The 15,228-nt window shown below is 49.3% G+C and overlaps 1 protein-coding gene across 1 annotated transcript in view; it reads right to left on the minus strand.

The window, feature by feature from the left end:
* LOC144944371 (plasma membrane calcium-transporting ATPase 2-like) overlaps positions 1-9,137 on the minus strand; it is a 29,575-nt gene extending 20,438 nt beyond the window's left edge. The window contains exons 1-4 of the mRNA XM_078872481.1: positions 8,712-9,137; positions 4,589-4,789; positions 3,276-3,530; positions 301-426 (exon numbers count right to left, since the gene is read on the minus strand). Coding sequence (XP_078728607.1) covers positions 301-426; positions 3,276-3,530; positions 4,589-4,789; positions 8,712-8,913 — 784 coding nt within the window. The 5' untranslated portion in view covers positions 8,914-9,137. The remainder of the gene's footprint in view (positions 1-300; positions 427-3,275; positions 3,531-4,588; positions 4,790-8,711) is intronic.
* Between the last annotated feature and the right edge of the window lie 6,091 nt (positions 9,138-15,228).

Consider the following 15,228-nt stretch of genomic DNA (forward strand, 5'->3'; position numbering starts at 1 on the left):
TCAAGATCGGACTCAGTCATCAGCATGTCCACCATGCTCCATATCCTCTTATGCCACATCACCTCCATCTCTTCTCTAGCCATTTAGCCAAACAAAAGCGGTTTGTGCATGCGGTGGCTGGACATGCGGGCTACATGACCCAGCCAATGCAGCCTTGCCTGTCGGAGGAGCTCACCGATGGGACTGAACATGCACATGTACATAGATGCGCACACACACAGACGCACGCACATGAACGAAAAACACCCCATGGAAAGCCACTCAGCACGACCGGTGCGGAATGGGGTGTGCGGCACGTACCAGACAGGAGCATGGGGTCACAGTCGGGGCTCTTGCTCAAGTGGTCCGACTCCCCCGTGAGCGAGCTCTCGTCCACGGACAGCTCGTTCCCCTGCAGCAGCACACCGTCCGCCGGCAGCAGATCCCCTGTGGCACGATCAACCAAGGGGGCCATCGATTTAATTGGGCACAGGGGATGCACGCCCCAACCAATTGGGAGGCCGATCTGCGTTGTGGGAAGCAGACGACAGAGGGGGCAATCCATCCGATTGCCTCGTTAGGCTCTTACCTGCGCGTCCCTCCACGATTTCGGAAATTTTATCTTATCGATCAATAACAGCACAATAATTAGATGGCAAAGCGTTTTAGCGTTTTATGGAGCACTGTGGCTATTCAACATCCTCATTTTCGTGGCTTGTTTAATTACTCCTCGCGTAACCAGCCGCAGGTGCGCTGCGTTTACGCAGATTGTAATCCAGCCCGGTGGCTCCGCGTTCCGAGCGAGCGGCTTGCAATCGGAAGGTCGAGAGTTCAAATCCTCGTTGGGGGGTTGACTCGGGTTATCATCCCTCCGGGGCCGATAAAATTAGGACCACTTTGTGAGGATGTCAGCAGCAGTCATGCTATAAGAAAGAGATATCGCCCCTGCCATAGCAATGTAAAATTTCCCCCTATGGCTCTATAGGGCTGTCAATGGGGGGTGAACACCAATGCCTCAATACTCATTCGAGCAGAAAATCACTGACTTTTTGAGATATCGTTCGTCAGTGGTATCACAAAGTGGCGTTTTGCCTAGACAGAGTTTGTCCCGTAAATCAGGACTTTCCTCGATAAGGCTCGTAAAATAGCGCGGCGGCGTCGGGCGGGCGTACCTCGGACGTATTCATCCGTGCTGGGATGGTGGCGATGGCGTATTCAGTTTCACACACATGTCAAAATCACGGAATGCAACAAATAATTGATTCTTACTCGCACGATTACACACGTGTACTACGAGGAGATCAGAAAAAAACACCACGTTCGCCAATAACAATGTTGCCTCAAACGCAAGAATATGTTTCGAAAAAGGTGACATGTCGGGTAATGTACAGCGAGGGAAAAAAGTATTTGATATCCTGCTGATTTTGTACGTTTGCCCACTGACAAAGAAATGATCAGTCTATAATTTTAATGGTAGGTTTATTTGAACACTGAGACACAGAATAACAGCAACAAAATCCAGAAAAACGCATGTCAAAAATGTTATAAATTGATTTGCATTTTAATGAGGGAAATAAGTATTTTACCCCCTCTCAATCAGAAAGATTTCTGGCTCCCAGGTGTCTTTTATACAGGTAACGAGCTGAGATTAGGAGCACTCTTAAAGGGAGATTAGGAGCACTCTTAAAGGGAGTGCTCATAATCTCAGCTTGTTACCTTACCTGTATAAAAGACACCTGTTCACAGAAGCAATCAATCAATCAGATTCCAAACTCTCCACCATGGCCAAGACCAAAGAGCTCTCCAAGGATGTCAGGGACAAGATTGTAGACCTACACAAGGCTGGAATGGGCTATAAGACCATCGCCAAGCAGCTTGGTGAGAAGGTGACAATAGTTGGTGCGATTATTCGCAAATGGAAGAAACACAAAAGAACTGTCAATCTCCCTCGGCCTGGGGCTCCATGCAAGATCTCACCTCGTGGAGTTGCAATGATCATGAGAAGGGCGAGGAATCAGCCCAGAACTACACGGGAAGATCTTGTCAATGATCTCAAGCAGCTGGGACCATAGTCACCAAGAAAACAGTTGGTAACACACTACGCCATGAAGGACTGAAATCCTGCAGCGCCCGCAAGGACCCCCTGCTCAAGAAAGCACATATACATGCCCGTCTGAAGTTTTCCAATGAACATCTGAATGATTCAGAGGACAACTGGGTGAAAGTGGTGTGGTCAAATGAGACCAAAATGGAGCTCTTTGGCATAAACTCAACTCACCGTGTTTGGAGGAGGAGGAATGCTGCCTATGACCCCAAGAACACCATCCCCACCGTCAAACATGGAGGTGGAAACATTATGCTTTGGGGGTGTTTTTCTGCTAAGGGGACAGGACAACTTCACCGCATCAAAGGGACGATGGACGGGGCCATGTACCATCAAATCTTAGGTGAGAACCTCCTTCCCTGGGTCGTGGATGGGTATTCCAGCATGACAATGACCCAAAACACACGGCCAAGGCAACAAAGGAGTGGCTCAAGAAGAAGCACATTAAGGTCCTGGAGTGGCCTAGCCAGTCTCCAGACCCTAATCTCATAGAAAATCTGTGGCGGGAGCTGAAGGTTCAAGTTGCCAAACGTCAGCCTCGAAACCTTAATGACTTGGAGAAGATCTGCAAAGAGGAGTGGGACAAAATCCCTCCTGAGATGTGTGCAAACATGGTGGCCAACTAAAAGAAACGTCTGACCTCTGCGATTGCCAACAAGGGTTTTGCCACCAAGTACTAAGTCATGTTTTGCAGAGGAGTCAAATACTTATTTCCCTCATTAAAATGCAAATCAATTTATAACATTTTTGACATGCGTTTTTCTGGATTTTGTTGTTGTTATTCTGTCTCTCACTGTTCAAATAAACCTACCATTACAATTATAGACTGATCATTTCTTTGTCAGTGGGCAAACGTACAAAATCAGCAGGGGATCAAATAAATGTTTTCCCTCACTGTACCTACAGTATTTCATAGCACAGGGACACAGTTGCCATTGCGGGAGCCCTTTCAAATAGAGGATGAGATGTGATGCAAAGTGCTCTGGAGACGCTTTGGGCAGAAAGGAGGGCAAGTCTAAAAAAACTCATCATCATCATCATTGCCATGATGATGATGAAAATAGCGACAATGATGCTGATGACGATGCTACCGATGACGACAACAGTGACGACGTATGTCTGGCACCTACCGCCCCCCTCTTCCCCCCCAGAGTGCGTACGTGCGTGTGCGCGTGAGAGGAGCAACCCTCACCGTACTTGACCTGCGCCACGTCACCCACGACCAGCTCAGCGACGTGCACCTCCACGAGCTGCCCGCTGCGGATCACCGAGAACTTCTGCTCCTGCTCAATGCGGCTCTGGAGGCCGCGGAACTGGCGCTCCTTGCTCCAGTCGTTGAACGCCGTGACAAGCACCACCACGACCACTGTGAGCAGGATGGCAGTGCCCTCTATCCAGCCCGTGTCCGAACCAGCCTCCTCGATGCTGCCCGAGGACTCGCCGCACACTGGCGGGTGTGGGTGGGCGGGGGGGGGGGGGGGTAGGGCATGGGGCAGATGGGGAACACGAGGTCAAGTGTCAGAGTCCAAAGAGGTCGGCTTTGCAAGCTTAAGTCTCTATGACGGAGCATCACAAGGCTCAGAAATTATCGGGTCGAAGTCACGTTGAACAAGACGGCTTTGCAAGCTTAAATTACCGAGTACGCATGGTCAAGTCAAGCCCTTTGAAAAGTACGAGGAACCTACATGAGACCAGGGGTCAGAGAGTCACATTCAACAAAGGATAACCAAGCGAGCTTAAGTCCCTCGCGCAGGATTCAAGGGTAAGCCTTCAGGATCAGAGAGTCACAGTTGAAAAGAACATTGAGAGTTTAGAGGGTCAGAAAGTCACAACCGATATCGTTGGGTTGTGCAAGCTTAAGTCTCTACCCACGAGGTCAAGGGTCAGAGATTAGAGGATCGGAAAGTTCAGCCAGAACAAGATCACTGTGCACGTTTTATGCCCTACCTATATAACGAGGTCAAGGGTCGGAGATTAGAGTCGGAGAGTCGCCGTTCAACAAGGGGTGGGCGACCGCGCGAGCTTCATCCTCTACACACGTGCGCGTGCTACTTAGCCAATCCCAGTGGACAAAAAACGGCAACCCAATATTAAAATAAACAGCTTTTATCTCAAAATCACTCGAAATTTACGAGTGTCCTCTAAATAGACTCGCCCGGTGTCAGACAGCACAGCCAGGGACACGCCCAAGCCATGTTGTCTGACTCTCCCGTCTTGCGAGCGGTGTTGCTAACTCGGGGATTTACCCCCCCCCCCCCCCCCAACTAGATCCAGCGACTTTGAGTCTAACCAACGACAGAATGTCAACGACAAGACGAGTGACAAAAATCGGATCGCCTTTTACGACACGAAGCCGTTATGCAGATTTTAGCAGACGTTCCAGGTGTGTATTGAGGATCACGTATAGGTTTACTAAGCTCGAGTACTTGGCAAATTGGTCCCAAAATTCTATTCTGTTTTGGGACCGCTGGTGGCCAATCCGGGAGATGTTTGGTGGCCTCTCACGTTCCGTGTTCTCGCCCTCGGGTGGCCGGTAGAAGGAGAGGCCGAGGGAGACGACCGCAGCCACCTCCAGGATGATGAGCGTCACGTCCTGCAGCGCGTGCCACACCAGCGCCAGGAACGACTTTGGCTTCTTGGGCGGGATGTGGTTCCGTCCAAAAGTTGTCCGCCTCCGCTCCAGGTCCTCGGGATCCCCCGAAAGGCCTGTCGGTCATCATCATCGTCGTCATCGGCTGTAGCTCGTCAACGAGTTCAAAGTAATAATTCTGCACACTCACCGTTACCACTACCTCTTAATACAAAACAAGTACACAACGGGCTGATGTATTCTAGATTGGAAAACTCATTTAATAAAAATTGCTTTTTGTGTTTAGTTTGTCGTCCGTTCCCACCACACCTCCAATTAGCATGGTTGGCTACGTATGGTGTGACATTATTTCAATGTACATACAAAGATCTCCCCCGTTAAGCCTGAACAGACTGTTGGGGCAAGTGCTCTTAGAAAGCACCTATTAAGGCCGGAACGGCCAGCAACGCGCCCGGCCTCCTTTGTCTCTCCAGTGATGACGTTTGCACACCATGCCAGGTATTCATTTGAGGCAGAGTAGACCTTGGGGAGGCCCACAACCGGCACTAGTGCTGGGCGGGTTCGTAGTGCAGCTCGCCAAGCACTGCACTACCACTCCCCACACAAGTGTACATTGGGCAATGTCCCTTCTTCAGAAGCGGGAAGAGGGAGGGCAGATAGATGGGCCCGAGTTGTAGATGGAGATCACACTTCTTAAACTGTGGGGCTCCAAGAAAACTGGGACGATTTTAAGCCGATCGATGCAGTCGCGATCGGCGTGTGGACGGTTTTCACCGTGAGTAGACCGAATGGGGAGCACACATTTCGTGCTCTCAATCCATGCCTTTGTGTTTTTTTACCGAGCTCTCATCATACATACACAAAGAGAGAGAGAGAGATGGCAAGCCAGGGAGCCTAGCAATACAAACTCCGGAGAAAATCATAAACAGCAAGCAATCACAGCAGGGGTAGTTTTATAACGCACACATAGGGAGGCAGATTGCAATTTTGACACAATTGCCGACCCATACTATCTCCATAATTACAGGTTTTTTTCGGTTAACAAGCGTAGATAAAAAGTAACATTCATGCAATCAACAAGAATAATAAAGTCAAACTGCCGACAGAACTTTTTTAAAGAAGTCGGTACAATCTGCGCGCATCTCGTGATAGTGGAAAACATATAAAGTTTTTTTTATGGCCCAGTTTATAAACCACTTGTTTTTTTGTTCCTTCTCATCTTCACGCGAGGCATTATTTTCCAAGAAAACGTGACACTTTATGAAAAAGGTGCAAAATCCAAGGCCGAAGATCGCATCACTTGGTGCTCGCCACTACCCCCCCCCCCCCGCTCACCAAGGTGAAGATTGGTGATTCAGAATCAGAATATTTATTGATACTGGAGTAATCCGATGAGCTATGAAGCTCTTTTTCACAGACGTCCATTCGGGGCAGCTCAGAACGTTACGACAACATCCCTTTGGGGTTGATAAAATGAGCACACGTTGTGGCGGTCTACGGATAGAATCGCCCCCACATTGAAAATGTGGAATTTACGACCACTGACGCTGTAACCTGGAGGAGATGAGCGCCAGCATCGAGGCTCAATTGAGCGGGACGTCACTTTTAGGATTTGTAATCCACAATGCAAATTAAAATATATATTTTATTTTTATTTTACCGAGCTATACATCTCAGTGGGCCTTAGCTGGCCACAACTGATAGCTCAACATGGTGGCTCATCACGTGGAGATTCATATCAGCCGAATAACTCTAAATGCGTGTTTCTAATTATGGAGGGAGGACCTGGAGAAAAATCCACGCGACCACGCGGAGAACATACAAACTCCAAATATACAGCAGGTGTCAAGGGTCGGATTCGAAACCACGACCTCCGGTATACCAGGCCAGGTAGTTAACATATCGCCACCGTGGTACCCTTAGAATTATAATAAATTAGAATAGAGAGTTTAGAGACTGTGCTAGGAGTGATGTGCGAGCACAAGTTGAGTAAATCGCCAAACTGCCAGCCAACAATAAAAAGTTCGTAAAGCATTGAAGAAAATAATCATAATCATAAAGAGTAATGACTGATCACACGGATAGTAAACGTGGATTTGTTATGGAAAAATATAAAATCGAAAGCTGAAAACTGCACTAAGCAGCGTGGAGAGACGGCGAGTGCTTGAAATTACCCCGAGAGATAGGGAGTGGATTAGAGAAACATTGTAAACAAGTGCCCTTGGGGCAGGAAACGGTCACTAGAATAAAGGATGGATATTCTTAGGGGTGATTCCACAACAATGGAATTCTGTACGACCACATTACCATGTGGTTGTCGGAGTAACAACACTTCAGGATAGACATCGTCAGAAGGGAAGCACCACCAGCAGTGTTTATCACGCACATTTTTTAAAAACTTACAAAACACTTTTCTCTTTTCTAACTTTCTGTTATTCCGATTTTGCAAGTGGTGTCATGTCATGGGACGAAGCGTCCATTCCGATCCTTTGCAGTGCAGTGTTGGAACGGCCCACGGAAGCGGATACTGCAGAGCGACCTCAGAGATGTGTTCAGTGACCCCTGGGGTCCTCACACAGTCGGGGGGCAGTACGTCCCCACTCACCCTGCTACAGCCAAGGTGTGTAAAACATCAATCAGATCATTTCCCTTCTCACTTACCCGGTATTTAGCCAAATTAAGTTGGAGAATGTTCATACACTTTTCTATGCAATCATTGGTGATCGGGCTGGGAACATCAAATCACTGCACTTGCAAAGCCTGGTGTGTAAAAAAAAAAAGTAATAATTGGCCGAAAATCCGGATTGGAATGCAAGATCTCAGCGGTGCCAGCCTTGACGCTCCGACCTCCGAGCCATCGGGGCCTCCTCGCTATCGACGGCATCAATGAAACATGCAATCCGATTACAATTTTTTTGTTTGTTCAAATAAACATAACGGCTGGGTGGGTCCACACACCGGATAACGTACCCCGACCACCGCAGCCTTGAGCAGTCTACCCCCAGCCACCGAGATAACGGTAAATTTATATTGGCCCCCATTTGGCAGTCTGGAAAACACAACGTGCCAATGAAAAAAATCGCGAAAGGGTAATAAATGGCGACCGAGGGACCAGTAAACACGGTGGTGGTTGCGCGCGCTCGCAAACCAGCGCCGTAGGGGCAAGGGCTGGTGGATCGCACGAATGTTGCCAACTCCCTCCATGTGGCCGTCGAGGTGCCGTACTCTAGCTCGCCAGGAGAAGGGCGACACGGCAAATGTGAATTAATATCGTTTGTCCTATCTGTGAAGGGACCGAGCGCTGCCCCCTCACACGGATGGGGTTTTCCAGGGATCATCTTTACAAGCACCTACACGGGGGATCTTTGTCTTTTGAATATAGAGCGATGGCATGTGTGCGTGCGTGAAACTCGGTGTGTGGTCGCAAGTGGAAAGTGGTGGTGTGCATGTGTTGATGTGTGTAGCAACACGTGCACGCGTGTGTTTGTGGTGGTGGTGGTGAGCGGTAGTTAGCACACTGCGCAACGAACCCGCCGACCAGTGTTCGATTCCTGCTCAAAGCCAACACCGGTGACAATTATCCGAATCGGTCCTGCGCCTGCCCTAGGACGACCAGCCGCCTCAAATCAATTACCTGGTACAATGTGTAAACATCGCCACTCAAGTTCAAGTTCATTTATTAGGTATAACCCTGTGAGACATTCAGCTCTTGAATCAGGTGCAACCGCAACAAACAAAAAACAAAAACATGAACAAGAAAACATTTTAAAGTGAATATGTGACTAAGTGCAAACAGAAAATCCAAGAAAAGACAAACTCGGGAGACAAAGGCGGTCGGGCGTGGTTCTGGGCACCCACTCCCATGTGTACCGTGCCAGCACTCTCATAGATGCTACCTTACGAACAGCACTTGCCCCCAACAGTCTGTTAAAGGCTTCACGGGTGATCTCCGTCTTTCGTGGTGGCGAGTGTATCGCGGCGAGCATGTGGCGGAATCATTCGCGACCACCCCCCCGTCCGCGCCCGCGTCAACCTCACCGTCCGTGGGCGACGTCCGCAGCCGTCGGCACAGCTCCGTCGCTCCCTGCACCGCTGTGTCGTCGTCGTCGCCGCCGCCGCGGCCCACCTCGTGCCGCCCGTATTCCTTCACGATGCGCCCCACCGCGTCCCCACCGCGGAACTCCATGAGAGTGCGCAGCTCCGCCAGGGAGCAGCCGAACCCATCCTGAGGGTCACTCATTATCGATCCTACAATTGTCCAAGTAGAGTTAATTACACTCGAGGGGGGTGGGGTAGGGTGGGGGGGGCTTCTCCAGAACTTCCTCTGGTGGAGGCCGTTCCGCCTGCAGTGGCACAAGCGAGGAATTGCAGGCCTGCACCTTGATCGTATTTATATAGTATCGCTATACTGGAGCGCCTTTGATCATAAATAATGTGAACACTGGGCTATGTGAATCAATGTTGAGTTTAGGCGAGCTCTGGTGTAGCGTACGATTGTATTGTATAGTGTTGTGTGCCTGTGTGTTAATAGGGCACCCTGAAGTGCTATGAGGTTTGGGTTGTGTTTGGTGGGAGTGCGATCATCTGTCTGGTGTCAGAGAAAAGCCCAGAGTCAACTCCGTGTGACCTGCAGTCAATTCCTCAACTCCCAGTTAAGCCAGGCTGGGCGACGGGAAAGATCTGTGGACACAAAAGGAGAGAGACACAGGCACACAAAGACAAAGATCCCCCGTGCAACCATCACAGATTGTAGGAGGCAAGCGTTGCGAGCGAGCACCTATGAAGACCGGCACATCATACGAAGGGGGTGTGTGGCCAGCACTACGCCCGGCTGCATTTGTCTCCCGAGTGACAATATTTGCACACTGCACCAGGTACTCATTTGAGGCAGAGTCGACCAAGGTTGGGGTGGTTCAGATAATTGTCACTGGTGTTGACCGCGAGTGGGAATCAAACTCGAGTCGCTGGGTTTGTAGCGCAGCGTGGTAACCACACTCCCCTAACGCTCTCTCAACAACAGCCATTCGCCACTGAGTGGCGGTGACGTCACCAGGGCGCTTGTGCCAGGCGACGTGCACTTTCAAGCCACGTGAAGTGTCAAAGGCCCGCTGGTAGGAGGTCATAGGGACAGACCCAGGTGCCATGGGTTGGCTGACTGGGATGGCTGGCAGATGCACAAGCCGTGCCAACTTGCTGTGTTTTAGCCGCCCGGCGCTCCGCTCCCCCTTACGCACACAGGCACACGTATGTATGTACATCTAGAGCCCTTTTGTCAATGAAACGCTAGACAAGTGGGTCTCTGCGCCGTGCTGGTTATTGGACCCAATTTTACCATGCTGGGTCAATGCGAGTTGGTGCAGGTTGGGGGGTGGGGGCGAATGCCCAGGTCCAGTTCTGATACTTCTGATATCCAAGCCACTCTTGTTGGCCGTGGCCAGGAATGGCAAGGCAGCATATAAAGTATAACAATTTATTTTGTAGCACTGCCCACACAACCACCTATAACTTACCAGGTAAAGCCCACTGAGCAATACGACTCTTTTTTTAGAAGCGACCTGGCCACAAACGATTGCTAAACCAAGTGGCTTATAATGTAGAAATGTATAGCAGCCAAATACTCTAAACGCACGTTTATTTTAAATGTGGAGGGAAAAATTGGTGATCCTGGAAGAAAAAAATCCACGCAACCACGGGGAGAACATGCAGACTCCAAATATACAGGAGTCAGGGTCAGGATCAAACTCACGACTTCTTGTTTTCCAGGCGAGGTATTAAACATCCTGCCATCGTGGCGCCCACAGTGGCGAAATGCACTATGCTTAGCCTCAATTTACAATTAACCAAGTACAATTAACTAAGTAGCAAATGGAACAAAAACCGATGCGTGTGCAAAGCAGCAGAGAGATGCACAACGTACATACAAACGTTTTCGGGCGACAAAGTCATCATTTGTCATCAACAACCACGAGCAATCCACTGCCCGGATGAAAGTTTCCACAATGTCACCATCCTCGAGTCCCGCAATGCAACAACGATCCACCCGGCGCCTGCACCCGAGCCGATCTCATCGTTCCATTTACACGACAGGCATCTCCCCCCCCCCCCCGCTTTGGTGCTTAACCCCCCTCCGTTTGGCCACCACTCCGTAGCTCCGTTCCTGACGATTGGCAGTCCCCTCTTTATCTCATCGTTTTGGACTCCATTCATGCTTCAATAACCGCTCGAGGTGCAAACATCCTCCTGCGTTTTTTCCCAGTTGCGTCCATGCGACAGGCATTTTCCAGACCGAGTTTGCGTTTGCTGGACCCAAAATGCACAAATCCCCAGCAGACCCCGACACATAGCCAAGCCAAGTGCTGTCAGCAAGCGCCTAATCATGCTGGCATGGCACACGAGAGAGAGGTGGCGTGGCCAATAACCACGTCTTGCCACCTTCGTCTCCCAAGTGCTGACGGTCACACGCGATACCAAGTGCTCAATGAAGGCAGAGTCAACTGAAAGGAGACTTAAAGCAGGTTCCAAAACTATTTTACACACAGATATAACACACGCAGGTACACACTAAAGGAGAAATATTCCCCCGTATAGCCTTAACAAACTGTTGGGGTAAATGCTGTTAGTGAGCACCTATGAAGGTCAGCATGGCAAACAAGAGGGTAGATGGCCAGCAACACGGCCGGCCGCCTTTGTCTCCCTAGTGGCAACATTTGCACTCTGCCAGGTACTCATTTGAGGCCGAGTCAACCCACAGGAAGACACAGGGCTGGTTCAGATATCACTTAGCACCGATGTTAGCCATGGCCAGCGATTGACCTCCCATGGTCAGCCACATGGCCCATCGGACGCACAAACCCAGACTCGCCGTGACTTATACCTTCAAAATGAAAGAGGCACTGGGATCAGATGGAACAGGGCCGACCTCTCGACTGCAAGTCGAGTGGAACATCCGTTACACCATGGCAGCATCTCCCTGCACGCCGAAATGGTTTACTTAATTCGTTAACAATCCCAAACCCCGATCAGCAGAGCGGTCCACGTGGCAGATCACCCTTCAAGCAGCTCGGCCGCCCCTCAAGCACAGTGACCGCAAACTCAAGCCACTGCCCCCCACCCCCACACCACCGTGCTCACCTCCGCCGCTTGCCAGTGGTGGAGAAAACACGAACTGGCCTCAGACTCATTTATTGATCGATGTTCCCCTCGAGACCAATGAGAACGCTGGCGAGAAAGACGAGACGCTCGGCTCTACGATGAAGGCCAAGAGCCCGGTCTGAGCTTCGGTGCCTTGTCGATGACAGCACGTGGAGAGATTAGTCATTTTTTTTACTAGTTGACGAAAGCGGTCAAGCATTAAGTCTGCTCCGTTATTTAATGTTGTTGCAAGGTGGGTGGGGGGAGGTGGGGGGATTCATCCCCCACCTTTGCCCCCCCCCACATCCAATGTTATCAGGTCGGTCAAATAAGTGAACTCAGCCGGACGATCTCAGTCCGAGTCTTCACTCAGAATCGTTAGTTTCGTCTCGCCAAGCTCATTCGTGCTCCGATCTCCGGTTTAGGATTCTACGATCAGTCGGCCGTGATTTGCTTTGGGGCTTCGCAAGTAGTCGTAGTCACCGTCACGTTTGACGTTTCTCATCCACATCGCTGGTGAACATGAAATCAAAACACAAAAAACACGCGTCGCGAGGAATATTTTCGTCACCCGATTCTCGAAGTATATTACCAGTCGCACCGACGCCGAGCAGAGCAGAAGCCAGCTCTGCTCTCCGTGCTCTGCCAGTGCCGTCACCTCCACTGTGTTAGCCGCTGCCCGATTTGCACCTTGCCAACATCCAAGCCAGAATGAATCAAAACAAAGCCAGGCGGGGCTCCGTCTATTTAAGTCACACGAGCGATCTGCTGAGCAGGCAACGACCACGATGAACCGATGAACCCGTGCAACCCCCCCCCCCCACTTTTATTTCCACCACATTCTCTCACCCATAGAGCAGCCTGTGTTCTAACCACAATCCCTCCCCCCTGCTCACCCTGATTCAGCGTAAACTTTCATCCCTGGCCAAATAAATGAGTAACAGACACCGGCCTGCAAAGCTGCAAGAGACCCCAGGTCTCCGTGTGCCAGGTCTCCCTCTCTACAAAAAATGCATCTCGGTACAAATTAACTCGCGAACTGAAGAGCACACATTCGCGCACGTGTCTCTCAACCCAGCCTCCGTAGGCATTACGTCTAGTAACACCTGCCACGGTGGAATGGTCAGTCGGCGCTCTGGAGTTGGGGAGCCAAAAGCATCGCCACTTCAAATCGATCCACCGGTGAATAAAAGGGGACAGGTTTCTGAAATCCTCTCCACCTCCTCCACCGTCAACCCAGCAGTATAAACGGTATGCCACAGTTAGTTGATGGGGAAATAAGGGGATAATTAAAGGCGATTGCTGTCATGTAACCCAAACATTAAACCCCTTGTAGTTTGCGCTCCTTCAATGGAGGAACAGCAAACCCACGAGAACTTTCTCTGCTGTAGCCCTCTCGTCGTGGTTTTGTGTTCAGCTGTTATTTCCCCGCTCCTCTGATTAGCACGGTTGGCTACATACGGTGCGAAAAGGGTTTAACAAACATACATAGCAGACCTCCACATTGCCATCATACAGAATAAGAGAATTAAGAAGATAAGCAAGTCAATATATTCCAACACCAAAAAAGCAGAAGGGAAAAAATAATTTCCAGGAAGATTTCAGCACCAATTATCAAGAGGACATTGGATGATGTTACATAAGCAAGGTCAATGGAAACTAAGCTAAAGTAATTGTGCTTAGTGATTGTGCCCCTCCGACAAAAGTTTTTTTCCCATTCGTTCAACCAACTCGTATACGACTTGTTTTGGTCGTTTTTATCTGTAGCCTCACGAGGCAGCCTTCTCGATCAAGTGCTTCAATCGTTTCCCATAGTTCATTACAAATTGCTCATTATAATGGCTGCCATCAGCGAATCTGAGAGGACTACTCATGCTAGTGACGTTTATCTGTGTGCCCTTATTTCTAAAATATAATTGTAAGAAATTATATTCGAGTCTCTCTGTGGTATAGGTTTGGCGAGACCCGATCTCCTTGCCTGGCTCCTCTTCAGATTTTTATTTTTATTTTATTGCATCTCAGGGAAACTGTTACATGTTTTATAAATGTGTGTGTTTTTTTATATAATTTATATGTTTCTAGACATTTTTGGTGAGGCAAGTCATTGAAGGTGGACAAAGGTCAAAACTAAAATGTGGGGAGAAATTCATCAAGCAGTGGATAACCTATGGTTGGGTGTCGTGGCTTTAATCAATTGAGATTATTTACACTATTAGTTATTTTTTCTACCAGGTAAGGCCCACTGAGCTATGTAGCTCTTTTTCAGACGCGACCCAACCGCAAATGATAGTTCAATGGAGTGGCTTATTATGTGGAAGTTTATAGCAGCCAGATACCCTAAATGTATGTTTCTAAAATGTGGAGGGGAAAACCGGAGGACCCGGAGAAAAATTCACGCAACCACGGGGAGAACGTGTAAACTCCAAATATACAGCAGGCGCCAGGGTCCGGATCGAATCCACAACCTCCTGTATACCAGGCGAGGTAGTTAACATCTCGCCACCGTGGCGCCCCTACACTCAGCTGCAGCAATCATCGTCCTCTCCCTGGCAGACTACCCCCAAGGTCGCTCTTGCAAATGAGATTCGATCCTGGTCTCTTGTGTTCTCACCTGGTTTCACAACATCAACCCGACAATATCCGAAGGAGTAGTTTAATTACATTACCGTATAAATACATCTGTTCAGGTGAAACTAAACCGGGGTTATTGGAAATATACCACAGGCAAGCGGTTGCAAAAAGTGGAAATCGTAATTTAATATAGCTCAGGTAAAAGCACAAGGTTAATGATTACAATGAAAATATTGATAGAGATTATTGAATCCAGATTGGGGGGGGGCAATATAAAAAAGCACCACAAGTGGCGTGCACTCATCCGGCAGTGGATAGATCATGGCTCGTGCTGCTGATGATGATAGGCATAGACATGTGGGATGATGTGGCTGCATCTCAAGCCGCTCAATCTCCATTTCACGACTCCACCCACGCCATGGGTAGTCTATTGTCAGATCTGAGGTTTTGCCTTCAGGTCTAGAGACCAAGGTTTGGGGCAAGTTTTATATGGCGAGATGTTAACCACCTTCGCCTGGTATATAGGAGGTCGTTAGTTCAAATACACACGTTCTTATTGCTGTCTCTGAATGCAACGCCAAGCAATCATCTCTCTGTGCTTTTCAGTTTGTGTTTGTGTGTGTTGGGAGCCAAGGTGGAAATATGTTAACTCCAACGCCTGGTATACAGGAAGTCGTGTGTTCGATCCCGACTCCGACGCCTGTATATTTGGAGTCTGCACGTTCTTCCCCTATGTGCGTGGATTTTTCTCCAAGTCCTCAGGTTTCCCCCCCCTCCACATTTATAAACATGCGTTTAGACTATGTGGCTGCTGTACATTTCCACGTAAGCCACGAAGTTGAGATACCATTTA

This window comes from Lampetra fluviatilis, chromosome 34 (genome assembly GCF_964198595.1).
Source record: "Lampetra fluviatilis chromosome 34, kcLamFluv1.1, whole genome shotgun sequence".
Taxonomy (NCBI): Eukaryota; Metazoa; Chordata; class Hyperoartia; order Petromyzontiformes; family Petromyzontidae; genus Lampetra; species Lampetra fluviatilis.